At 41.0% G+C, this 25,982-nt stretch overlaps 2 protein-coding genes across 2 annotated transcripts in view; both read right to left on the reverse strand.

The window, feature by feature from the left end:
- LOC117659018 (uncharacterized) overlaps window positions 1-15,248 on the reverse strand; it is a 37,023-nt gene extending 21,775 nt beyond the window's left edge. The window contains exons 1-2 of the mRNA XM_060685369.2: window positions 12,176-15,248; window positions 6,470-8,308 (exon numbers count right to left, since the gene is read on the reverse strand). Coding sequence (XP_060541352.2) covers window positions 6,470-7,833 — 1,364 coding nt within the window. The 5' untranslated portion in view covers window positions 7,834-8,308; window positions 12,176-15,248. The remainder of the gene's footprint in view (window positions 1-6,469; window positions 8,309-12,175) is intronic.
- LOC132710032 (uncharacterized) overlaps window positions 1-25,982 on the reverse strand; it is a 120,163-nt gene that overhangs the window by 57,925 nt on the left and 36,256 nt on the right. The gene's annotated exons all lie outside the window — the stretch shown is intronic.

Here is a 25,982-nt window from a genome sequence, read left to right on the forward strand (position 1 = left end):
ATTCTTCGACAAAGTGATAAAATTAGTGGACCAGAGGAATACTGTCAATATAATTTATTTGGACTTCAGTAAGGCATTTGATAAAGTAGACCATAACCTATTACTAGATAAAGTAGAGAAATGTGGGTTAGACAGCATCAGCACCAGATGGATTCGTAACTGGCTGACCAACCGCATTCAACGTGTAGTCCTCAATGGAACTGCATCTACATGGAGGGAAGTATGCAGTGGAGTACCCCAAGGCTCTGTTTTAGGCCCAGTACTCTTCAACATCTTCATCAATGAGGAGGGGATAGATGGGGAACTCATCAGATTTGCAGATGACACCAAGCTGGCAGGAATAGCCAACACTCCAGAAGATAGGCTTAAGATACAGAAGGATCTTGACAGACTTGAACATTGGGCGCTATCTAACAAAATGAAATTCAATGCTGAAAAAATAAGGTTCTACATTTAGGCAAGAAAAACAAAATGCACAGTTACAATATATGTGGTACCTCGCTCAACAGTAATAACTGTGAGAGGGATCTTGGACTCCTAGTGGACAACCATTTAAATATGAGCCAGCAGTGTGCAGCAGCTGCCAAAAAAGCCAACACAGTTCTAGGCTGCATAAACAGAGGGATAGAATCAAGATCACGTGAAGTGCTAATACCACTTTATAATGCCTTGGTAAGGCCACACTTGGAATACTGCATTCAATTTTGGTTGCCACGATGTAAAAAAGATGTGGAGACTCTAGAAAGAGTGCAGAGAAGAGCAACAAAGATGATGAGGGGACTGGAGGCTAAAACATATGAAGAACGGTTGCAGGAACTGGGTATGTCTAGTTTAATGAAAAGAAGAACAGGGGAGACGTGATAGCAGTGTTCCAATATCTTGCCACAGAGTTGGTCTCCTCCGGGTCCCGTCAGCTAAACAATGCTGGCTGGCGCGTGTGCGGGGGACAGCCTTCTCTGTGGCGGCCCCAACTCTCTGGAACCAGTTACCTCCTGAGGTCCGGACCATCCCCACCCTATTGGCCTTCCGAAAAGCGGTGAAGACCTGGCTTTCCCGGCAGGTCTGTGGCCGTGGATCTCGCTCTTGTGATCTGGCGAGATCCGGCCATGAATGGCGTGAATTAGTTTTTAATGTTTTTAATTTTTAAATGTTCTCTATAATGATTTTTTAAAATGTATTGCTTGTCGCCCTGAGTCTTTGGAGAGGGGCGGCATATAAATAGAATTAATTAAATTAAATTAAATTAAATCTCAGGGGCTGTCACAAAGAAAAGGGAGTCAAACTATTCTCCAAAGTGACAAGGGTACGACAAGAAGCAATGGGTGGAAACTAATCAAGGAGAGAAGCAACTTAGAACCAAGGAAAAATTTCCTGACAGTTAGAACAATTAATCAGGATGTCCACTGTCCCCACTATTGTTTGTACTGACACTGGAAGTTTTAAATAGAAATATTAGAGAAGAAAAAGAGATAAAAGGTATGAAAATTCAGAAAGAAGAATATAAGTTGCAAGCTTTTGCAGATGACCTGGTCTTTATTATTGAAGAACCATTAATGTCAATAAATAAATTGTTAGAAAACATTGAAGAGTTTGGGGAAGTAGCTGGCTTAAAAATTAATAAAGAAAAGACAAAGATAATGACTAAAAATATGTTGAAAAAGCAGAGAGAAGAATTGATGGAGATTTCAAATATGCAGGTCACGAATAAGGTAAAATATTTGGGGATACAATTGACAACAAGGTGTAGTTCTCTTAAGGAAAATAATTATAACAAGGTTAAACGACAGATAGGACAAGATTTGGAAAAATGGGGAAACTTGCAACTATCTTTAATTGGGAGAATTGCAACCATTAAGATAAATATTTTGCCTAGAATATTGTATTTGTTTCAGACAATTCCGATAAAGTTGGATAAGGATTTTTTTTACAGATTTGAATAAAATGATATTGAAATATATTTGGCAAGGGAAAAAGGCAAGAATAAAAATTAAGTTGTTACAAGATGCTAAAGTGAGGGGTGGTTTTGGTTTACCTAACTTTGAATTATACTACCAAGCAGCTAGTTTAATGTGGATTAAAGAATGGGTAACATTGAAAAACACGAGATTACTGAATTTGGAGGGACATGATATGTTGATGGGGTGGTATGCCTTTTTATGGTACAAAGGAACTAAAATACAGGGGTATTTTAGAAGACATCAGATACGTGAAGATTTGCTTTTGAATTGGGAGAGGATTAAAAAATATCATTATTTGAAGATTCCAGTCTGGGTATCTACAATTGAAGCTTTTTCATATCCAGTGATATTTAAAGGGAACAAATTGTTAGATATAGTGAATTATTGGATGAAAAGGGTGAACTTAAATTAAAGCAAGACTTAGAAGATCAGGGATTTAAGATGGATTGGTTTTCATATATGCAAATATTTCCTAGATATCAAGAAGATCTCAAACAAGAAGGTTTTTATAATGTTTTGATTACTTTAGATAAGATATTGATGGGTTCTGATGACTATGTAATTAAAAAGTTGTATGGACACTTGCTAGAGGCAAAACTGGAAGAACAACAAGTTAAAGAATCAATGATAGCATGGGGCAAAATTTTGGTTATGGTATTAATTTAGAGAAATGGCAATGTCTACGGCATATAAGGAGAATTTGTATAAGATGTTTTACAGGTGACATTTACCCCCAACGAGGATAGCCAGAATGTTCAAGAACAAATCAGAGAAGTGCTGGAAGTGCCATCAGACCCCAGGATCTTATTACCATATGTGGTGGACATGCGTAGAAGCAAGGAGATATTGGACTAAGATACACACATGGTTGGAAAAAATGACAAAGAGCCATATTGATCTTAAACCAGAGATGTTTTTATTAGGGATCTTACCAGAGACATTTAACAAAGAATTATAATATTTAATTGTGAATATTTTAACAGCGGCTAGAATTGTATTTGCAAAAAAATGGAAAGGAGAGAAGATGATTACTGATGAAGAAATTATTAAGAAAATGTTGGACTGTGCCGAAATGAGTAGATTGACATTTGAAATATGAGAACAGGAAGATAAACAATATTATTTGATATGGGAGCTATTTTATCAATGGATAGATAATAAAGCATGGAGATGAAATATTATATATGAAATGAAATTTGGATAAAATGTTTAAGCACTTGTTTTTTATTAGAGAATATCTGTTATATAATGAGTTTGAAAATTTTGAGAGCACGAAATGATTTTCACTGATCAAAATACTGTCTGTAAGTGTTTGGAAGGTTGATGTTTTTATGTTGTTTTTGTTTAAAAAATAAAAAACTTTTTGCAAAAAAAAAAGTTTAGCTCTCAGGTACGTTCAGAGACTTTTACCTGTTATATCGAAGGAAAGAAAAGTGTGCTACAAGAGCAAATGGGGGTGGGGAAGAGAAACCAGGACATGGAATGCTTGATGGGTACAGAGATGAGACTGGCTCCTGAGGCACTTTCTGCAGGATCCCCGTCAACCCCGGCAGTGCCCTGAGATAGCTCACTGAATTAACAAGACGACAGCAGAGAAATACATTTATCTGAAATTTAAATCATAGGGCACATAACAAGAAAATATGTCAGGGAGAATACATACCTCTGTTATGACCTATCACCACTTAGCTTCAGTGTGAGGAATTTCAATCACTCATAACTTGACTTCTCCCTGGTGGCACTGGATTTTTTTAACAGCACAACTAATAGTCAGGAATAATGGGAGTGTAGTGCAGTAACCACTGGAGGGCCATCACATCCTTATTACTGAACTACAGTTTTTACCACAACCCCTGAATCTGTCTTTCTTCCTATCATCCTTCCTTCCCTTCCTCCCTCTTTCTCTCTCTCTCTCTCTCTCTGTCCGGGGACGGGGGAAGGAACCCCTGAACTGGTGCTAGATGGTGGGAATCTGACATCCAGAGGCTGATGAGCCGTACAATGATCAACTGGTCGGCAGAGACCCAAAGACCACCTGGCTGAAACACGCCCTCCCCTGCCCACCCTCCCCCTTACCTTTGCGGTGAGCATACCGTGCATTGGAAGATAAGGGTGACGGCTAGAGGAGGGGCCATGCGAGTGGCACAGCCAGCCACGCAAGAAATGGCTGGTAGAGGTGGGGCGAGGGGCAGGGCTGAAACCCACCACTGCGCGGGCCCAATACATTGCTTCAGCAGGCCATATGCACCCCACAGACTGTACTTTGAGGACCCCTGTAATAAAAAGTTATGTCCTGTCCTTAGGTTTTGGATGAGGAAATGCAAATTTTAATTCGTGATTAATCCCATCAATTGGCATTCTAGGTGTTTTGTTTGTGAATAGGATGGCCTAGATTTCTTAATGGACACAAAATATCCATCTCTAAAAACTTCAGGCATCTGCTGGAAACTGTTGTGGCTGCTTTCTGCCTTTGCTAGTATTTTTTTTTCTCCATTTCTCCTTTGGGGAAATATAATATTCTGCCTCTTTTTAATATTCCCTAAAATATTTCATTCTTTGGGTGGAGGGGTTTGTCTGTCGTGATTACTCCATACAATACACTCACACTTTTTGATCTAACTTTAAAGCAAGGGGAGGATGTTAATTGATGAAATGATCCCAAGAGCTTCAGCGGCATTAAAGGACAGGGTTTGGGTTGGAGGCTTTTAAGAAGAGACTGGACAGTCTCTTGTCTGAAATGGAATAGGGTCTCCTGTCTTGATCGGTGGGTTGGACTAGAAGACCTCTAAGGTCGCTTCCAACTCTCAGTCACTTTTTTCGGTGCTGTTGAGTTACTAAATGAACTGTTCTAACCTGAGGACTGCCTGTAAGAAAAAAGGCAAGAAATATTCTGCACAACCACAATGACATCCTGATTAACATAGTCCTCACTTAACAACAACCATTGGAATCAAGTCCATTCCTGACTGGTGTGGTCATTAAGCGAATCACTGTGTTCTGTTCAGTGCAATGTACCATGAGTGGGACTTGCAACTTCCTGTCAATTTTGTTTATTGGAAGCCAATTGTGAAGGTTCCAAATGGCAATTCCATGACTGGGACACCGAAAGTATCGTAATTGCAAGCCAGTCCCACCCCCAAATAACTGTGATGGGCACAACTTTGAGGAATTACTTTTTAAGCACCAGTGTAATTTTGAAGGCTGAGTAGTAAGCGGTAAACGAGGACTGTCTATAAAACTGAACATCCCAAAGGGTGCAAATAGCTATTATTAAAGGAAATCCTAGGTTAAGCCCAGTTCTTCCAGGATGGTGCACCACTAGGAAATCCTGTGTTTCTTTGCTAGGTTAAAATAAAATCACAGAAGACAGCAATGGCATAAGAGTTCCATATTGTTTCCAAGAAAAGAAGGTGTCCATAAAATCACAAGGCCACCCTCATATGAAGGAGAACCAGTTTTAAAGCATGTACCACAAATGGAATAAAATCTGGGGAGAAAAGGAATATGTAGCAACTGACATGTTTCAATCGAATTGCTTCTTCTGGCTTTTGAAACATGAAGGTCACCTGCAGGGCAGAACAGCCTTTACATCTGAAATTTTACATTGCTTTTATCACTACTCTATAAACTCCCCCAATATATTTGCTATTCATACGGTTTCTTCCACTTGCGTGCCTCATTCTTGACACAATCTGAACAGACATGCTTGGTGCACTGAATTCCTGGAACTGTTATCATGTTTCCCCAAAAATAAGACCCTGTCTAATATTTTTTTTTAATCCTGAAATAAGTGCTTGGCCTTATTGCCATGCGCACAAAAGCACGATTTGGCTTATTACCAGAGGATGTCTTATTTTGGGAGAAACAGGGAAAAGAAGAACATTGAAAAAAAGCCCTCATGTCTCTTCTCCTCTTGCTTTCTCCTTATATGAGGAGCCACAATCTATAGTCTCAGTGCTCCAATCGCCAAGAAATGTTGGCTGGAGAATTCTGAGGCTGAAAATCTTGGGGGCCCCCAGGGAGAAAAAGGCTGGGATTCTTGGCACCTAGCATTTCTATTATCAACTATCACAAAAATGCAAAGAACACTCCAAAAAAGTTTTTTATATAATAGCCAAATTTCTACAAAAATAAATATCCAGCAACTTCTTATGCTGAAAGCAAGATAGCCATTATCAAAGTAATATGTTCCATTTTTTCTTTTCTCTGCTGCATCTAAAACCATTGCATATTTGCCTACAAAAAAATCAGGCAAATTCTAATTAATTTAATCAATTTAAATAGCCAATATATCAGCTGGACTTATAATGGGACATCAGAAATGAAATTCAAGCCTTCTCTACACTTATCATTTGGCCATCATGTGGATTTTTCTGTGTGCAATAAGGGTGGAATATTTCCTGAAGCACCATCCACACTCAGGACACTAAAATGGTTTCTCCCCTTTGTGTATAAGGACATGATTCATAATATTAACCCTAGTACTGAGATCTTTCCCACAGTCTCGAAACTCGTGCAATTTCCCTCCTGTGTGAGTCCTCTGGTGTTGAACCAGGTTGGAATTCTGACTGAAACTTTTTCCACAGTCAGGACATTTAAAGGGTTTTTCTCCTGTGTGAATCCTCTGGTGTTGAACCAGGTTGCAATTCTGACGGAAACTTTTCCCACAGTCAGGACATTCAAAGGGTTTTTCTCCTGTGTGAATCCTCTGATGTGTCACCAGGTTGGAATTCTGACGGAAACTTTTCCCACAGTCAAGGCATTCAAAGGGTTTTTCTCCTGTGTGAGTCCTCTGGTGTTTCACCAGGCTGGAATTGTTACTGAAACTTTTCCCACAATAAGGACATTCAAACGGTTTCTCTCCTGTGTGAATTCTCTGGTGGCCGATGAGGTTGGAATTATGACGGAAACTTTTCCCACAGTCAGGACATTTAAAGGGTTTTTCTCCTGTGTGAATCCTTTGGTGTTGAACCAAGTTGGAATTCTGACGGAAACGTTTCCCACAGTCAGGACATTCAAAGTGTTTTTCTCCTGTGTGAGTCCTCTGGTGTTGAACCAGGTTGGAATTCTGACGGAAATTTTTCCCACAGTCAGGACATTCAAAGTGTTTTTTTCCTGTGTGAATCCTTTGGTGTTTCACCAGGTTGGAATTCTGACTGAAACTTTTACCACAGTCAGAACATTCAAAGGGTTTCTCTCCTGTGTGAATACTCTGGTGTTGAACCAGGTTGGAATTCTGACTGAAACTTTTCCCACAGTCAGGACATTCAAATGGTTTCACTCCTGTATGAATCCTCTGATGTTGAATCAGGCTGGAATTGTTACTGAAACTTTTCCTACACTCGGAACACTCAAAGGATTTCTCTCGTGTGTGAATCCTTTGGTGTTTCACTAGAGTGGAATTGTTACTGAAACTTTTACTACAATCAGGACACTCAAAGGGTTTCTCTCCTGTGTGAGTCCTCTCATTTGTCTCCAGGCTGGAATTCTTACTGAAACTTTTCTCAGAACTAGGACATTCCAACAGTTTCTCTCCTGTATGAGTGCTCTGGTGTGAAACGAGGTAAGAATTTTGACTTAAAATATCCTCAGAATTAGGACATTTAAAGGGCTTCTTGCCTGTGTGAATCCTCTGGTGTATGACCAGGTTGGAATTATCGCAGAAACATTTCTCACAATCAGGACATTCAAACAGTTTCTCTTTGGTGTGAGTCCACGTTGCCATACTTGCTAAAGCATTTACTGCTAAAGCACTTGTAGGGCTTCTCTCCTGTGTGGGTCCTTCCAAGAACCACAATGGAGGTTTTCTGATCAGAGGTTTTGCCACATTTAGAGTATTGTATGGCGTTTCTCCAGTCAGGATCCCCTCTGGCATAATCAACTGTGATTTGCAAGTTGTATCTTTCCCACAACATGCACATCTATGGAGCTTTTCCACAACTCATATTCCTTTGGAGGGCAAAAATATGGATGATCCCTTGTTTAGCAGTGCTTTTATTCAAGCTGTTTTCTTCCCCCTAGAGTGGGCCTGCAACTCTGTCTGCTCTACGTGGTTTTGCAATTGACGTTTTCCTCCCCAGTAACTTCCAGATATTTCCCTCTTTTGCCCAATGGAAAAATAATCTCCCTTGACTTTTCATGTAATGTATGCTTGAATTTCACACTCTACGTTTCCCAGCTAGAAATCTCTTCTTGATTTTCTCTCATTTTCCTCTCACTTGCTGAGGAAGATATTGTGTGGCTCTCTGAAGGAAATGGAAAATATTTTGATTTTTGGACTGACTTGCTTTGGTGTTCAATGCTGCTTGTTATCCTCAGTTGTCCAGAGTGCTCATTGCCATCTTCTTTGTCTATAAGATTCAAATAAAAATGTATCTTTAATTGTGCACGAAATGGCTGCAGAAGATGAGAAAAAAAGAAAAAGGGTTACATTACAATGAAAAAGCAAACATGCCACAATACTCAAAGAAGCTCTTACATTAATCATGACACATGGAAGACTACCCAGATCCAAGTTCGAATATCCATTCAATGATGAAATTCCCTTGTTGACTGGGTCAATCACAAATTCTTAGCAGTGCAAGCGGTTATTTTCACATACAGTCAAGAGAAAAAAAAAGTACATCCTCTTTCATTTCTATGGTTTTACTTATCAGGGTATCATAAGTATCATCGCAACAGAACAGAAGAGAATAACAGAATTGGAAGGGATCTTGGAGGTCTTCTAACGCAAGCCCTGCTCAAGCAGGAGATCCAATAGCATTTCGGAGAAGTGGCTATTATGTCTCTTCTGAAAAGCTTCCAGTGAGGAGGTTTATCACTGCTTCCATAGTATAAAGAAGTGAAGTAGCAGCCAAGTACTGCTAATAAAGTGCCTATCATATTCTGGCCATCAGCAAGGAATTTAGACAGAGCCAAAGACAAACTTTATCCAACAAGCTATAAAAAGCAGCACAGTGACGAACAGGCAATAGGCAAAGTCAGTGCTAACATGGTTAATCCCTCCACCGTTTATATAGCATCAGTTCCACCCACACAGCTCCATCCAGGACCCGCCCCTATAACCCCCCACCCCTTACATGGTGTCCAGTGATGACACAGCCCAGCGCACAGGGCATACATGCTGAGGGCACGACACACAGGCCTCGCCTCCCATCCAGCCCTGGCAGGCTTTGCGCAGCCCTGGATAAAGCAGGACACCGCCTCAACAACGGTAGGTACTTTTCAAGTCATGGAGGCCTTGTCCTAACAACGCCCTTGAAGTGATGTCCCGGTGCCTGGAGGCAGTACGGATCTGGATGGGGAGAAACAGGCTCAGGCTCAACCCATCCAAGACCGAGTGGCTGTGGTTTCCGACGTCCCGATATAGTCAGCTGGTGCCATCGCTGACTATTGGGGGCGAATCATTGGCCCCCATGGAAAGGGCTCGCAACTTGGGTGTCCTCCTGGATTCACGGCTGTCTTTAGAAGAGCAGTTGACGGCCGTGACCGGGAGGATTTTTCATCAGGTTCGCCTGATCCGCCAGTTGTGTCCTTTTCTAGATAGGGACTCCTTACGCATGGTCACTCATGCCCTCGTCACCTCCCGTCTGGACTATTGTAATGCTCTCTACATGGGGCTCCCCTTGAGGAGCACTGGAGGCTCCAACTGGCGCAGAGTGCGGCCGCGCGGGTGGTGACAGGAGCGACGTGGCGCTCCCATGTAACACATCTCCTACGCGAGCTGCACTGGCTCCCGGTGGTCTTCCAAGTGCGCTTCAAGGTTTTGGTTATCACCTTTAGAGCGCTCCATGGCTTAGGACCTGGTTATTTACGGGACCACCTGCTACCACCAATAGCCTCCCACCGACCAGTACGCTCCCATAGAGAGGGGCTCCTCCAGGTGCCGTCGGCCAAACAATGTCGACTGGCGGCCCCCAGGGGGAGAGCCTTCTCTGTGGGGGCACCTACTATCTGGAACGAGCTCCCCCCGGAGATACGGAGGATCCTGGATCTGCGTACCTTCCGTTGCGCGCTCAAGACTTTCTTATTTCATCAAGCTGGCCTGACCTAAGTCTTTCCCCTTTTTAAATGGAAATTTTAAATTTGGTTTTAAATTATTGGGGTTTTAAATTTGTTCAGCCAAATTATTTAATTCGTTTTATCTTACTTTAATTTTTGTATTTATATGTTTTATTCTATGGCTGTTCACCTCCCTGAGTCCTTCGGGAGTAGGGCGGTATATAAATTAAATAAAAACAAAACAAAAACATAACAAAACTTGTGCTGCTGAGTTGGCGGCTCCCGGCAGCCCCGGTGACATTGCAGAGGGATACAATCAAGATCAAATGAGGTACTAATACCACTCTCTAAAGCCTTAGTAAAAACGCAGCTAGAGTACTGCATCCAGTTTTGGTCACCACACTATAAAACAGATGTTGAGACTCTAGAAAAAGTGCAGAGGGGAGCAACCAGGATGATTAGGGGACTGGAGACTAAAACATATGAAGAACGGTTACAGGAACTGGGCATGGCTAGTCTAGTGAAGAGAAGGACCAGGAGAGATATGATAGCAGTCTTCCAATATTTGAGGGGCTGCTACAGAGAGGAGGGGGTCAAGCTATTTTCCAAAGCTCCAAGGAGAGATTCAACCTAGAAATAAGGAGTTACTTTCTTTCTTTTTTTTAAACAAATTTTATTAAACATAAAAAAAGATAAAATATCATATCGAGTACATATAAAATACATTTATATTAATCCATATAACATTATTTACTCACAGCTAAAGATGAAAAAGTAAACGAAACAAAATAAGTAAAAGAAAAGAAATGTAGAAAATGATTTGTAAAACTCTGAAAGACAATAATATCAATAAACACCCACCCTCAATAAGATAAAGAACGTGATAAAGGAGTTACTTTCTAACAGTGAAAATAATCAACCAATGGAACAGCTTGCCTTCACACATTGTGGCAGCTTCATGACTTGAGACATTCAAGAAAAGATTGGACATCCATTTGTCAGAAATGGTGTAGGGTCTCCTGCTTGAGTGGCGGGGGGGGGTTTGGATTAGATAACCTATAAGGTCCCTTCCAACTCTGTTAATCTGTTAAAAAGATTATTCATAAGTGGGAAACATTCAAGACAGGTGCCAATCTTCCCAGAACTCGACATCCAAAAATATTCACCCCAAGGCCAGACTATGCAATGGCCAGAGAAATTACTAAAAAAACAAAGAGTTATATCACAGACTCTACAGGCTTCAGTTAGCATGTTAAATGTTAAGATTCATAACAGTGCAATTAGAAAAAGACTGAACAAGTATGGTTTGTTTGGAAGGGTTGTGAGGAGAAACCCTCTTCTCTCTAAAAAGGTCATAGCAGCACGGCTGAGGTTTGCAAAGTTGCATCTAAACAAATCACATGACTTCTGGAACACTGTCCTTTGCACAGACCAGACTAAAGTGAGATGGTTGACTGTAATGCAGTGACACGGTTGACGAAAACCAAACACAGCATATCAGCACAAGCATTTCATACAAACCATCATGTACAGTGGTGGAGGCATGATGATTTGGGCTTGTTTTGCAGCCACAGGACCTGGACACTTTGCACTCTTTGAGTTGACCATGAACTCATCTATATACCAAAGTATTCTAGAGTCAAAAGTGAGTCCATCTGTCCAATAGCTAAAGCTTGGCTGACATAGGATTATGCAAGAGGACAATGGACGCAAAACACATCAGCAAGTCTACAACAGAATGGCTGGAAAAGAAAAGAATCAAGGTGTTGCAATGGCAGTCAAAGTCCAGACCTCAACCCAATTGATGGAACTTCAAGAGAGTTGTGCATAAAAAAACACCCACAAACCTCAATGAACTGAAGCAATGTTGTAAAGAAGAATGGGCCAAAATTCCTCCACAACGCTGCAAGAGACTGATTAAAGTCATACAGAAAAGAATTACTTCTAGTTGTTGCTGCTAAAGTTGGTTCTACAAATTATTAAATAATATTTCTTTTACACATAACTTCTCTGTTTTGGCTTTCTTTTTATAAAATAAAAGATGACCTGATGTAAGTCAAGAAGAGTGTACTTTTTTTCCACATGACTGTTTATGTGGAAGTCCTGGGGAGAGATTATGCATTTGGAAATATATACAATCAGAGAGAAATAATACAGACACCTACAATATGGAGAAAATCAATGTCTTTCAAGCCTGAAAAATATCTCAATCATACCTTCTGCGCTAATGTTAATCAGGAATCTGATCAACTTGATGTTTGCTCATATGTTGAGATGGTAAGGCTGAAGTTCAGGCCGCAACAGTCTTCAGAGGCCATGGAAACGTACATAGGAAACCACTAGCCTGTCTGTTAGGCATGTGACCAAAATCATAGAAGGCATGCTTGACTATTTTTATAATTTTTATTATTTCTATATTTCTATACTTATGCCCATGGAACCATGAACTCCAAGTAAAGGCAGAAAATACTTTCCATAACCCCTTTGGTGACATCCCAATTGAAGTAGTCCTCACTTAGTGACTGCAATTGGGACTGGCATCTGTGTCACTAAGCATTTTATTTCCAGCTCCTTTCTCCTGGCTTGGAACCAGACTGGATTTTTCATCCTACAATTTATTTAGATTTTAATGTGTATGTATTATTTTCTGTCTCTAAGCCGCCCACAGTTATGTCATGGTAAGGTTGGTGGCCAATACATTTTATAAAGAAATAAATACAACTGAACAGTCAAAACATTCAATAGCTGGTTTTTAAAAAGTGCTGGGATAAGCAGTTGAACCTGGTGAATACACGGATGGGGGCACTGATAGGAAAACACGGTGGTTGTTAGCTAGAAATGGAAGCAAAACAACCCAGAAAGGCCTAGAGACACATAAGTCCGATCTTGTTGCCCAGAAAACATCAGGTCCATAAGAGAAGAATTGAGTTGGGGGGACCTTGGAGGTCTTCTAGTCCATCCCCTGTTCAGGCAGGAGACCCTATTCCGTCCAGAACAAATGGCTGCCCAATCTCCCCTCAAAACCCTCCAGGGACGGAGCAGCCACAACCTCTGGAGGGAAGCCATTCCCAAAGAACCAACCTCCACTTGAAAGAGGCTTTTTCAAGCTTCCCACCGGCAGAAAATTTCAGCCCCCAGTTTCCCAGCCTGCAGCACCAGTGGGCTTCCATTTGGGGAGGGAAGGAACCTGCAGCAGCCGCAGCTGAGAGGCTTCAGCCCAGTTGCTTCTCCGCTTCCAGCCCAAGTTGCTCCCGGACTCTCCTCCCACCTGCTGCCCTCCACTCACCTGGCAGCTGCTGCTTCCACCATGGAAACAGCACAAAAGCCGCTCTGCACACCAACTTCCTCCCATCAGTCATCCGGAAGAGGAAGTTCCTCTGCGCTTCTCCTCTCTTCCCATCCTTTCTAGCAATGCAGTACTCAATGGTTTAAAAACTCCTTTTTTAAGCGCAATCAGGGATGGCACCATTGAATTGATGGCTTTCTAGGCACAGACGTTGCCTGACCGCCATCTAGCGACAGGAGATGGAAAAAGACTCCTGTCCAGTCTTCTCCAAGGCTTTTGGAAGATGTTTTCGACTCCTAGCAGCGGACGTTTGCAACTGAGCCAAGTGAAAAAGTGAAACGTGACACTATTTAGCTTCGTATTTGGTGCCTTTCGGTCAGTCTTGATGCCTGGCCTTTCAGTTTCCTTGGCAAAGGTTTTTGTAAGTAATTCCCTATTTTTCTTCCCTCATTTGTTAAGTGAATCCTTGCTATTGTTAAATTAGTAATACGGTTATAGCACAGTCATTAAGTGAATCTGATTTCCCAATTGACTTTGCTTGTCAGTAGGTCACAAAAGAGGATTACATGACTCTGGAACACTGCAACAGTCATAAATGTGAATCAGTTGTCGAGTATCCGAATGTAAATGTCATGACCATGGGGATGCTACAGTGTTTCCCCGAAAATAAGACCCTGTCTTATATTTTTTTGCACCCCAAAATAAGGGCTTGGCCTTGTTTTCGGGCGGGTCTTATTATTTTCAGGGTGCAGGAGGCCCTGGGCGGCCTGAGCACTCACAGCAGGGGGTCCGGCAGAGAGAGGGTGCCGCCATCAAGCCGTTCCTTTCCTGCAGGTGTGTGTGCAACATGAGCAGCCTGAAGGCGCCAACCCACCGGAGCACTTGTGCCCCCTTGCTCGCGCGCCTTCCAGGCCTCACCACATCAATGTGGCTGACTCTCCATGCGGGGCTGCGGCTCCCTTTGCCCACCATCGCCTCTCTGCTCCGGCTGCCCAAAAAGCAGGGGTTTCCTGTTTGGAGGAGAGAAAAAAAGACTTCTGCTTTCTTTGCGTGCAGCCAGCAGCAGAAGCAATAGAAGTCTTTCTTTCTCTCCCAGAAACTCCGCTTCTGCGGCTTCCAAACCCCAGCCAGGGCAGCAGCTGCTCTGGGAGTGTGCTTCCCGCTCTATGGTGATAGTCACTGGAGGCCTCCCCTTTCCCTCTGCTCTTCTCTGCTCCAATTGCCCTGTGGTCTCTCCACCCAGGGTCTGACCGATTGGAGCGCCCACCAGCAAGCCCAGCAAGCCCCTCCGCCTTGGGAGTCACTGGACGGACTCTTCCTGGGGAGGAGAGCCTCGCAGGATCCTTGCCCTACTTCCCTTCTTCCTGCAGGCCCCACTTACTCTTCTCTGGTGCCTGGCAGCGAGACGCCAGGCAGCTGCACCGAGGGCAGCCCCAACAAATGCAGCTTGGCTGGTCCTGCCATGGCCAGCACTCCCTGCCCGCAGTTGAACTTGGCCCTCAGTGGGCCAGCCAGAGCCTCAACAGGCAGCGGCAGCAGCAGCAGCAGCAGCACCTGCAGCACCTCAGCCATCACTGCTGAGAGACCCATGCCCAGCTGCAGGATGCCCCAGGCCTTCTGGATGTTGTAGTTCTCCACTATTTCTGGCCCTGTACCCCACTGTGCATCCGCTGCCCTGCCCCCACCAGAAGCGTGCATGCTGACTTCTGCCCGCCGGACATGGAGGCTTCTCTGCCGCTGCCGCCCATGCTGCCAAGGAAGCCCCGGGCTGGCGATGCTGGCACTGGGGCTGCTGTGACAGGCGTTCAATAGCATGGGCTCTGCGGACGTGGCGCCTGGGTGAGAGCAGGCGCTTGATGTACGGTCAGTGCCGAGGCGGCAAGGGGCACAGGATTTCGTAGGGATGTGGTTGCCTTAGGAGGGTTGGGGGTGAGGGACCTGTGTATGTGTGAGAGAGAGAGGGTGGGTGGGTGGGATGGAGTGAACATTGCTGCCAACCCTGGATAACTCTCCAAAGTTGGATTGGATCTCTCTCTCTCTCTTTCTCTCTCTTTCTCTCTCTCTCACACACACTTTCTTTCTCTGCGATCACAGCCAGACACCCCTTCCAGGATTGCGAGGGTGAAGGCTCCGGATGGAGCATTTTGGAGATGTGTGTCTGTGCTGCGATGCCAAGTAAAGAACAATAGGCAGGAAAAGGGGGAGGAGGCCAGCAGCTGGGGAGGTGCTCGGGAGATCTGGGTCACTCAGCTGATTAGTGGGTAACAATTAAGGGGCTGAACCTCCATGAGGTGACCAGGGAAGGGAAGGGCTGCCTCCTGTGCTGGCCACCCCCAACCCTTCACTGGAGCTTATTTTTGGAGGAGGGCGTATATTTAGGCCCACCACAAAAATCAGGCTTGGCCTGATTTTCGGGACATGTCATATTTTTGGGGAAACAGGGTACAATGGTCATAAAAGTGATAAATGGCCATAAGTCACTTTTTTCAGTGTTGTTATAAATTTGGTCACTAAATGAACTCTTGAAAGTTGAGGACTACCTCTAGTTCTCCCGTGCTCCAAGGACTTTGAAAAATATGTTTCAATACTTCTGAAATCACATTTGCTAGTTCCTTCAGAACTCTGGAACGTAGTCCGTCCAGATCCAGTGATTTGAATTGATCTAGAGCTGACAGGTGTTCTCTTACCTTATTTTTGCATACAGGTAGTCATCGAGTTACAAATGTAATGGAACAGGAGTGGGTTCTACATACCTTTACTACCGGTTCGCATGGGCCACGGGCGCTCTTCTGAGTAGGCGCAGAAGCATTCTGATGATGGGGTCGGTGGGCGGAGCTTCCCGCCGGTTTTACTACCGGTTCTATAGAACCGATGTGAACCGGAGGCACCCCACCACTGTAATGGAGCCTGCCCATTCCATTCTTTGTAACTCAAAGATTCCTGGGAGTGAATCTCATCATTTGAAGGTAATCACTTCCTCCTTTTGCCCACGCATTTGCTAATCGAATGTGAGGCTCGTTAAGTGCACATGTTGTATCTTGCGGTGGGGAAGGCCAAAGGGGGCCTAGGAAGAAAACAGGATACCCACTTCAGACCACCCAGGGCCTCCCCCAACCCATAGATACCTCATTCTCCCTCCCCTGGAGTCCCCACAATTGCTTCCCCCCACCTCCTGCCACATCAGGTAATTTACCTTATGAAAATCTGTCTCCTCTCCAGACTATTTCTTTGACTGCTTCCTCCTTTATTGTCACCAAAGGGCTTGACAAGGCCTCCAGCACCGAGAAAGCAGCCCTGAGAGGCTGCACGCGGCCTCTCGGGCCTTCTTTCTTGTTGCCAAAGCGCTTAAGGATTGCATCTCTTTAGGCTTTGGCAGCTCTTTTCAAAAAGTCTTTGCCTGTAGGAATAGGGCTTCGTAGGGACGCGCCTGCTCCTCCCAAGCTCCGCTGGTGCCAACAAAAGCCTTTTGCATACTGCTGCCAAAGTCTACAGGAATGCAATCTCCCTGCAGGCTTCAGCAAGGAAACAGCAAACGGAGGGAAGGCCTGAAGGACCGAAGCCTTCCATCTGTTTGCAAATGTCTAGGTCTCAATTCACAGAGAATAGAGGCCTAAAGTGCGAGATAACATGAGATCTGTAGCACAAGATCTCATGCTACTTATCTCATATGATCTCGCCGTATGTTAGGCCTCTCTTCTCTGTAAATGCAGTAAAAGCCTGAAGCAACAAAGCAGGCAAAGAAAGCACAACAGAGAGATCTTTACAAGGTAAGTGACTTTCCAAAGACAAAGTGCGTGTGAAGACCTGGCCCCGGATGGGGGGGAGATAGGCAGGGTAAATGTTGCAGAGCCTCTGCTGTCATTCGTAAGTGTGAACAACTGCTGTAGTGCTTCAATATTCATAATTTTAGGATTTGTTCGTAAACACTTGGGGGCGCTTATTGTGTAACTTCAAATGTTGGCTAAGGGAACACTCTATGACCCAGGGATTACCTGTATTTTTTTTTTGAATTTTTTTAATTTTTAAACAAAACACAAAACAACCATCATCCATTACAATTACGGAAAGTGTATCAATCGGTTACAAATCTTTTGTGCTTAATCCCATATCCAAAATTCTCTTATTTGACAATTTATTAAATCCCTTTGTATTATTATTCTCATTTACCAATTATTTAACAGTGGCTTATCTCCCATAAAAACCGCTTCATATATTTTATTATTACATTTATTTCATGTTTCATATTTCATTTCCATGCTTTATTATCTAGCCATTGATAAAATAAATCCCATACCAAGTAATATTGTTTGTCTTCCTGTTCTCTAATTTCAAATGTCAATTTACTCATTTCAGCACATTCCAAAATTTTCTTAATAACTTCATCATCAGTAGGTATCTTCTCTCCTTTCCAATTTTTAGCAAATACAATTCTAGCCGCTGTTAAGACATTCACAATTAAGTATCTCAGTTCTCTATTATACATTTCTGGTAAAATCCCTAATAAAAATATCTCTGGTTTAAAATCAATGTGTTTCCTTGTCATTTTTTCCAACCATGTGTGGATTTTACTCCAATATTTTTGAGCTTCTGCACATATCCACCACGTATGGTAATATGAACCCGGAATCTGATGACACTTCCAACACTTCTCCGATTTATTCTTGAACATCCTGGCTATTCTCGCTGGGGATAAATGCCACCTGTAAAACATCTTATACAAATTCTCCTTATATGCTGTTGACATTGTCATTTTATAAGGATTACCTGTATTTTAATTTGCATTTGTAACCTGTCATGTACTGTTCTGTTTTTGGTAAGTTGAGTCATGTTTTCTTTTTCAGAAAAAACACATACAAGTTTCTTCTTTGTACCTTCTTCCCGCTTCTTATACACCTGTGAATTAGGGCGATGTCTGTTTGAGTCCCTTCTGCATAGGATCCACATGCTGCTTACTTGAGAGATGTTTTTCCCTCATCTGTTTAGTAATGGAGTTTGCATATCTTCTAAGGCCATTTTCCTCAGTCTGAGCATAGGGAGGGCATAGGATAAGGTGAATATAGTGCTGGACTGGGAGCAGGGAAAATACACTTCATGTGCTCCACTCAGTCAAGGAAAGTTCCCAGTGATTATCCATACAGACCACAGAGTTACATTCACTAGTAAACCTGAGATGCCCCTGCACCCCAATAGTTGTATAGACGGCCTAAAGTCTTCTTTTTTAAAATTTTAAAAACCTTTATTGTTAAAAAAACAAATTGTACTTGGTGGAACCGTCTTGGCTATATCTCCGCCATATAAAGTATAACATAAGTCACTTATGTATTCAATATACATTACTACTTACTAATTATATACACATACTTACCCTCTTATAGACGCTTACACTTACATACTATATTACATATATTGCCTTTTGTTTCAATTTATGCCTCCTTGTTCTTACTCGTTCCGACTTCTATTCCTTAAGTCTAACCATTGATATTGAAATCTATTCCAAATCTCATAGTATTCTGTCTCTCCTTTATTTCTCAGTTCTAGCATCAGTATATCACATTCTGCACAGTCAAGTATTTTCTTTATTATTTTCCTTTCTATGCTCTCAGCGTACATAAAAGAAAAGATACATTCATCAAGAATCATGGTACAACACTTAATGATAATCATAGGGTACAAATAAGCAATCAACTCATATTAGAAAACAGTCAATATAAATCGTAAGAATACAAGCAACAAGGTTACAGTCAATATGTTAATCCTTTATAAATATGTTAACTCTTTACTTAGATCTTCTTCTAAGTAAAATTCCTAATAGGAATAATTCTGGTTTGAGTTCTAATCTCTGTCCAGTCATTTCTTCCAGCCACATTCGAATCTTTTGCCAGTATTCTTTTGCTCTTCTACAAGTCCACCACATGTGGTAGTAGGTGCCCGGTATTTGGTCAGATTTCAGCATTTAGGTGATAAATTTTTGTACAGTTTGGTTACCCTAGCTGGTGATAGGTGCCACCTATAAAGCATTTTATATAAGTTCTCTTTGTACAATGTGGCCAGAGTAAATTTCCTGTTTTTGTCCCACAATTTTTCCCACTATTCCAATTCGATATTGTATCCAAAGTTCTTTGCCCATACCACCATCATCTCTTTAACACACTCTTCCTCCATTTTGTATTCTAGTAAAAATTTATACATTGCTTTAATCATTTTCTCCTCTGTCCCCAATAGATGTTTACCTGTCGTTAAATTTCTGTTGATGCCCCACGTTTTCATATCTTTCATATAAGTTGACTGAATTTGTAAGTATGACCACCATTCTAATTCCAATCCTTGCTCTTTTAGTTGCAGTCTTAATTTTAATCCTCCCTGTTCATCTAATATATCTTTATATGTTACAATTTTTCCCCAGTTTATAAGATTTGGATATACCACCACTTCTAGGTGGAGAGCCAGATCTGAATTTCCCTATAGTTCTGGTTTTTTATTTTGTTCCATATCCCCAATAAAGCCTGTTGTATATAATGTCTTTTGAAGTATTGATGTGCCTTATGTCTTTCATACTTTGGAAAGGGGAAAGTGTGAACCAGGTATCGGTCACATAAGAAGAGCACGGTATCCAAAAAGAGAAGCCACCTTCTGGTTGGTGATTTAATTGTAAGGGATGTAAATTTAGAAAAGGTTATGAAAGAGGTCAGGTGTCTGCCAGGTGCTACTGCCAGGAGAGACCAGAGGCGTATTCTTAAGATAGTCAAGAATGCCAGTAAGGACTGTGATGTTGATGCTATTATACATCTTGGCACAAATGATCTGTCCCAAAGGATGTACTTTCTGTGCAGAATGATTTCCAGAGCTTGGGGTATGAACTTAGTATAGGTTGTAGGCTTTGTTGCAATATTTTCAGGATCAGACTCAATAAGATCAACGAGAGTTAAAGATTTAACTATATATTCTTTTATTTACATTAGGCATTCTATATTCACTGAATATTCACAGATAGAAGCAAGGGAAATGGTGTAGGTAGCTCCTTATATATACAATGGGTGGAGCTATATGTGGGAGTGGTGAATTATGAATACATTAAGAAGTGAAGAATAAGTTAACCCCTGATACTCTGTCTGTACACTATTTACACATTGGAGAATAAGGCATTTATATCTGACAAATCCCCCTCTAAATGCCGATTCGTTATACAACACCAGTTACATTCAGATTCAGGACAATACAAAACATACAACTTAGAGGTTAAGTATTTATGCTGTTTAGAAGGTAAAGGTTTCGTTAATATATCAGCTAATTGTTCTGAAGTGTCGCAATGCACTGCTTTAATAAATCCATCCTGAGATAATTGTCTCACATGTTTAAATTTTATATCTATATGTCTGGATCTTTGTCCAATGGCATCAGATCTAGATATTTCAATGGCTGCTTTATTGTCTTCATGCATAACAAAAGGCAGAGCAGGTTTTTTCCAGACATCTGAAATTAAATCATTAAACCATACAAGATTATTTGCGGCCTTGGATAAACAAACATATTCCGCTTCTGTTGTTGAAGTAGCCACTAGTTCTTGTTTACCAGTGTACCAGTAAACTGGACAGTCATTTAAGAGAAATACATAACCGGATGTGCTTTTTCTGCATGAGGTGTCTCCAGCCCAATCTGCATCTGCATAACACGTAAGCTTTGGTTCTTTAATATCATTAGGTTCCAACATTAAACAAAAGTCTAGTGTACTTTTTAAATATCTTAAAATTCTTTTAACAGCTTCCCAGTGGTACATTGTTGGTTTGCTGACATGCCTAGATAATAAATTGAGTGGTAAAGCGATGTCCGGTCTGGTCCAATTAGATATGTAAAGGAGTGAACCTATGATTGATCTATAGAATGTATTGTCCTTGAACTCGGGAGAAGATTCATCAGAATTCCTTAGAAAGTCAGTTTGCATAGGGGTATCACAAGGTTTGGCATTGTTTAAGTTGCATTTATTTAAAAGATCTATGATCTTATCTCTCTGGGTAAGTTTGAATCCCTTTTTTGTCTTATTAATTTGGACACCAAGGTATTTGTTTACCTTGCCTAAAGATTTCAATGAGAAATGTTCATTTAGTTTAGTTACAAAAGTTTCTCTTCTTTCTTTATGTTTTCCTATGTATAAGATGTCATCCACATAAATCAATACAAATTCAATGTAATCATCACCCCTCTTGACAAAGAAACAATTATCAGCAATGGTAGCGTTGAAGTCCATGGTCTTAAGTACTTTTACTAAACAATCATACCACCGTTTACCAGATTGTTTTAGCCCGTATAAACTCTTGTTTAACAACCAAGTCTCATTTCTGTTTGTGTATGGACTATGAGGTGCTCTCACGTATATTTCTTTATCTAATTTTGCGTGTAGGTACGCAGTCTGTATGTCATATTGGAATACATCTAGATTGAGTGCTGAAGCTACCACTAGAGCTGTTTTGACACTCTCTGTTCTTACAGTGGGGGAATACGTGTCAGTATAGTCCTCTGGATATTTCTGTGCATAACCCTGTGCAACCAATCTAGCTTTGTATAGAGTATTTCCTCCCTCTAAATTCTTAATTTTATATATCCATCTGGTACCAATAATTGTCTTATCTTTAGGTGCAGATGCAGGTGTAAATACATTTAGTCCTTGTAAACTTTCCATCTCTTTCTTCATTGCTAATTCCCATTTTTCTTTTTCTTCGTGAGGAAGTTTTAACACTTCCTCGTATGTATTGGGTGTTGTTGGTTCACCATTCATGTGCATTACATAATCCTTGTATTTATTTGGCATTTGATTTCTGGTGTTTCTAATGATTTTCTCGGGTTTACTATCGTTATCATGCAAATATCTTGCTTCCTTTTTTGTTAGTGTATCTGTCTTTATTTTGAGTTGGCTATTTGTCCAAGTTTTGGTTTTGTTTTTATATTTGTTGATATTTTGTTTTTCTATAGTCCCTTTCTCATGAGATTTTGTATCTTCATGTTTATTTGGGAATATCTCATTAAGATGTAATTTAGACCAGTTAGCTTGTTCATGGAACACAGCTGTTCTGGAAACTATAAATTTGTTGTTACTATCAATGAATCTGTATCCTTTAGTGCCAGTCTCATATCCCATAAATCTGAGTCTCCTGGACACATTTTCTCCCTTTCTTCTTAATTGTTTAGGTATGTGTACGTCTGCTGTGACTCCAAATATATGCATGTGTGCTAATTTTGGTTTTCTATTATACATCACTTCATATGGTGTCTTATTTATAATGCTGGACCATGTTCTATTTTGTGTGTAATTTGAATAATGTAGGGCTTCTGACCAGAATTGTTTGCTTAAGCCAGCATCTTCCAATGTGCATCTAATCATGGTTTGTAATGTGGAATTTTTTCTCTCTGCAATCCCGTTTTGGAACGGAGAAAATGGACTAGATGTGTAATGTAACATTCCTTTGTCTTTTAACCATTGTGAGAATTCTTTAGACATGAATTCGCATCCTCTGTCTGTCATAATTTGTTTTATTTTGATGTTGTGTTGTGTTTCTATGCGTTTGTAAAATTCTTTAAATTTTTGAAATGTTTCATCTTTGTGTTTTAATGTGTAAACAAATCCATAGCGGCTATAATCGTCCACTATTGTCAGGAAGTAACGTTTCCTATAAGTGATTGATGGAGTTAATGGACCAACTAAGTCCATGTGTACTAAATCAAAAATTTTGTTAGTTGATCTGGTAGATTTTCTTGGCCTGGGACTAGTTTTTAGTTTTGTAGATTTACATACTGAGCATTCCAGATAATTTTCACAATTCTTTATTTTAACACCTTCTGCGTGTTCAGTCATTTTTTGCACTACAGGAAAACTGGCATGTCCTAACTTCCTATGCAATATGTGAGCACACTCATCATGAATTGGTTTACCTATCTTTGGCTTCTTATCGTTGTGTGCATCTGTGTGATCATGAGGTATTTTACATTCATCATTGTCACTGTTGCTAACATTCTCATCATCTATTTCAATACAATCTTCCATATTTGAATCAATGTTATGTAACCATTTTTCTTTTGTTATTAGGTAAGGCAGTCCTCCTTTAGTCATCACAGTGCCTACATTTATTTTATTCTTTTCCAAAGTTGCCTTTCCTTTTGAAAAGACAATGTTAATGTCAGAATCTCTGCTTAGTTTTATGGCACTTAATATGTTATGAGGTATTTCAGGTATTAGTAATACCCCCTCTATTTTTCCTAAACCAGGCAAGGTTACATTTCCTCTACCTAATACTTGAACCTTTTCTTGGTTAGCTACCTTAATTACAAATTTATCTTCTGCAAATGAAGACAATATACTTTTGTTATTAGTGGTGTGATTAGTTGCTCCAGAATCAATAAGCCAATTATTGTTCTCACTTTGTTGTGTGTTAGTGTTGTCTTGTTTATTTAATCCATTCAGTGAACCAGACTTTCTATCCTTTGAATTGTCTCTGCCCCCTCTATTCTCTCTGTGATTTGGTGGGCTCCTATATCTATGCCTTTCTATGGAAGGCTGTCTATAATCGTATTTGTTTCTGTATTCTGATCTATATCTTTCTTTTGAGAATTTTGGGCAATCTCTTCTATTGTGTTCCCTGGATCCACAATTATGACATTTAAATGTTCCACTATATTTTTCTTGGAAAGCTACTTTCCTATATGGTTTATGTTCTGTGTGATTGTTAGAACGATTCCTTCTAGAATTATCTTCTGTTATCAATTTGTTAGATAGACTTTCAATGGATAAATACCCTAGATTGATTGTGTCTAAATGTGACATAAAATTGTCCCATGATGGGTCAAGTGAGTTGATAATGACACTTTTCATTGTTTGGTCTGAAATCACCTCCCCCCTCAAATGCAGTTCAGCTCTTATTTTGTTCAAAGATATTAAATGTTCACTTATGGAAACCCCTGGTTTTATCCTAGATGAAAAGAAGTCTTTAGATATCCTTGTGGTGGTGGCTACACTGTCACTGTGAAACAAATTAAACATGCATTGAATAATTTCTGAAACAGTCAAATTTGGCTTAATGCTGTGATACATTGCAGGAGACACACTAGATATTATTAAGAAAAAAGCTCTATGGTGTAAACAATCTATTTTTAGTGTCCAAGGTCTTTTTGGGGGACTAGTGATAAAAAACAGTAAGTTTTCCTTCATAAAGACAACCTGGAGCTGTTGATACCATTCTTATAAATTAATGCCATCAACCCTTAGTTTTGGGAAGTCACTGGGTAAATTTCCGACATTATTGGGTCCATTACTTACAACCTGAGGTAGTCCGTGGTCTCGTAAATGCAGAAAATTGCAAAACGGCATGGGGATGCTCGCTACGAGTCTGCATGATCTTCTCTCCTGTTCATGTCTTCCCGGATCGTCAGCGTAGTTTCGCGCATGCGCGTTGCCCATTTCTTCTTCGGCGTCGTCGTGGAAGGTTCTCCTCATTGCGGCTTGCTCGCTCTGCTCTTCTTCAGATGAGTCGGTCTCTGGTTCGACTTTGGGGGTTCTGGCGACGGTGGCTGTTCTTCCTCTTCTATTGAAAGCGTTGGTGCTTGCTTCGGTCTGCGGCGTAGGGCGGTATCGGCAGGGCTCTCTGGGTTCCGGCGTCAGCGCTCTAGTAGTCAGGATGGGAGCGGGCAGGTCTTGAGTCATTGGCTTGCTCGTTCGCTTTTTTGGTGTCTTTTTAGTAATTTTCAGTTTTGGCCCAAATGCAGCAAAGAGCGTTTTCATCGCTGATTTTATTTGGTGTTTTGTTGGATCTTCCTCGCTTTCTGGTTCTGATTCTTCTGAGGTGTTTGAATCTTCCTTTTCGTTTTCGTTGTCCGATAATATTTTTCGCGCCAGAAATTTTGAATTGAGCTTGCTGATTGGCTCTTCTTCGTTCATCTTGGAGGCCGGTTGAAACCAAGATGGCTGCCATTCAAATTTTTGCGCGGGATCATTGTTTTTCTTCTTTGTAATGATTTTCTCCGCAGTCATATTACTCACTATTTTTGGATCTTTGGGTTTTTCATTGGTGATGTTTTTCTCTCTCGCTGCTCCGCTGTTCTTTAGCATATCTTGGAGGTTCGCGATGAGGCTTTCATCATTCTTCTGGCTTTTTAATAGTTTTAATATCTCTGACCTGAGTTCGTTATTTTCTATTTCGATTTCCTCCTGGTCATCAATTATTTCTTCGTCTTCAGTGGTGTATTCTTCGGATTCTCTCGAAATTGCATTCGTGGATTCGTTGATTATTTCTTGTTCCGTTTCCATTTCTTTGCTGTAGGCCCTGGTGTTGGGCCTATCTTTCTTAGACATTTTAAAGCTTTTTATTGAGTCAATTAACCATCCTCTGCTACCAGTTTGTTGCAATATTTTCAGGATCAGACTCAATAAGATCAACGAGAGTTAAAGATTTAACTATATATTCTTTTATTTACATTAGGCATTCTATATTCACTGAATATTCACAGATAGAAGCAAGGGAAATGGTGTAGGTAGCTCCTTATATATACAATGGGTGGAGCTATATGTGGGAGTGGTGAATTATGAATACATTAAGAAGTGAAGAATAAGTTAACCCCTGATACCCTGTCTGTACACTATTTACACATTGGAGAATAAGGCATTTATATCTGACAGGCTTATCTTTTCAGAGGTTTTACCAGTATATAAGGAACAAAAGGGAAAGGCCAGCATGTAGCAGAGTTTAATGTGTGGC

The sequence above is a fragment of the Pantherophis guttatus genome, chromosome 2, assembly GCF_059756535.1.
Source record: "Pantherophis guttatus breed Tessera chromosome 2, ASM5975653v1, whole genome shotgun sequence".
NCBI classification, from domain to species: domain Eukaryota; kingdom Metazoa; phylum Chordata; class Lepidosauria; order Squamata; family Colubridae; genus Pantherophis; species Pantherophis guttatus.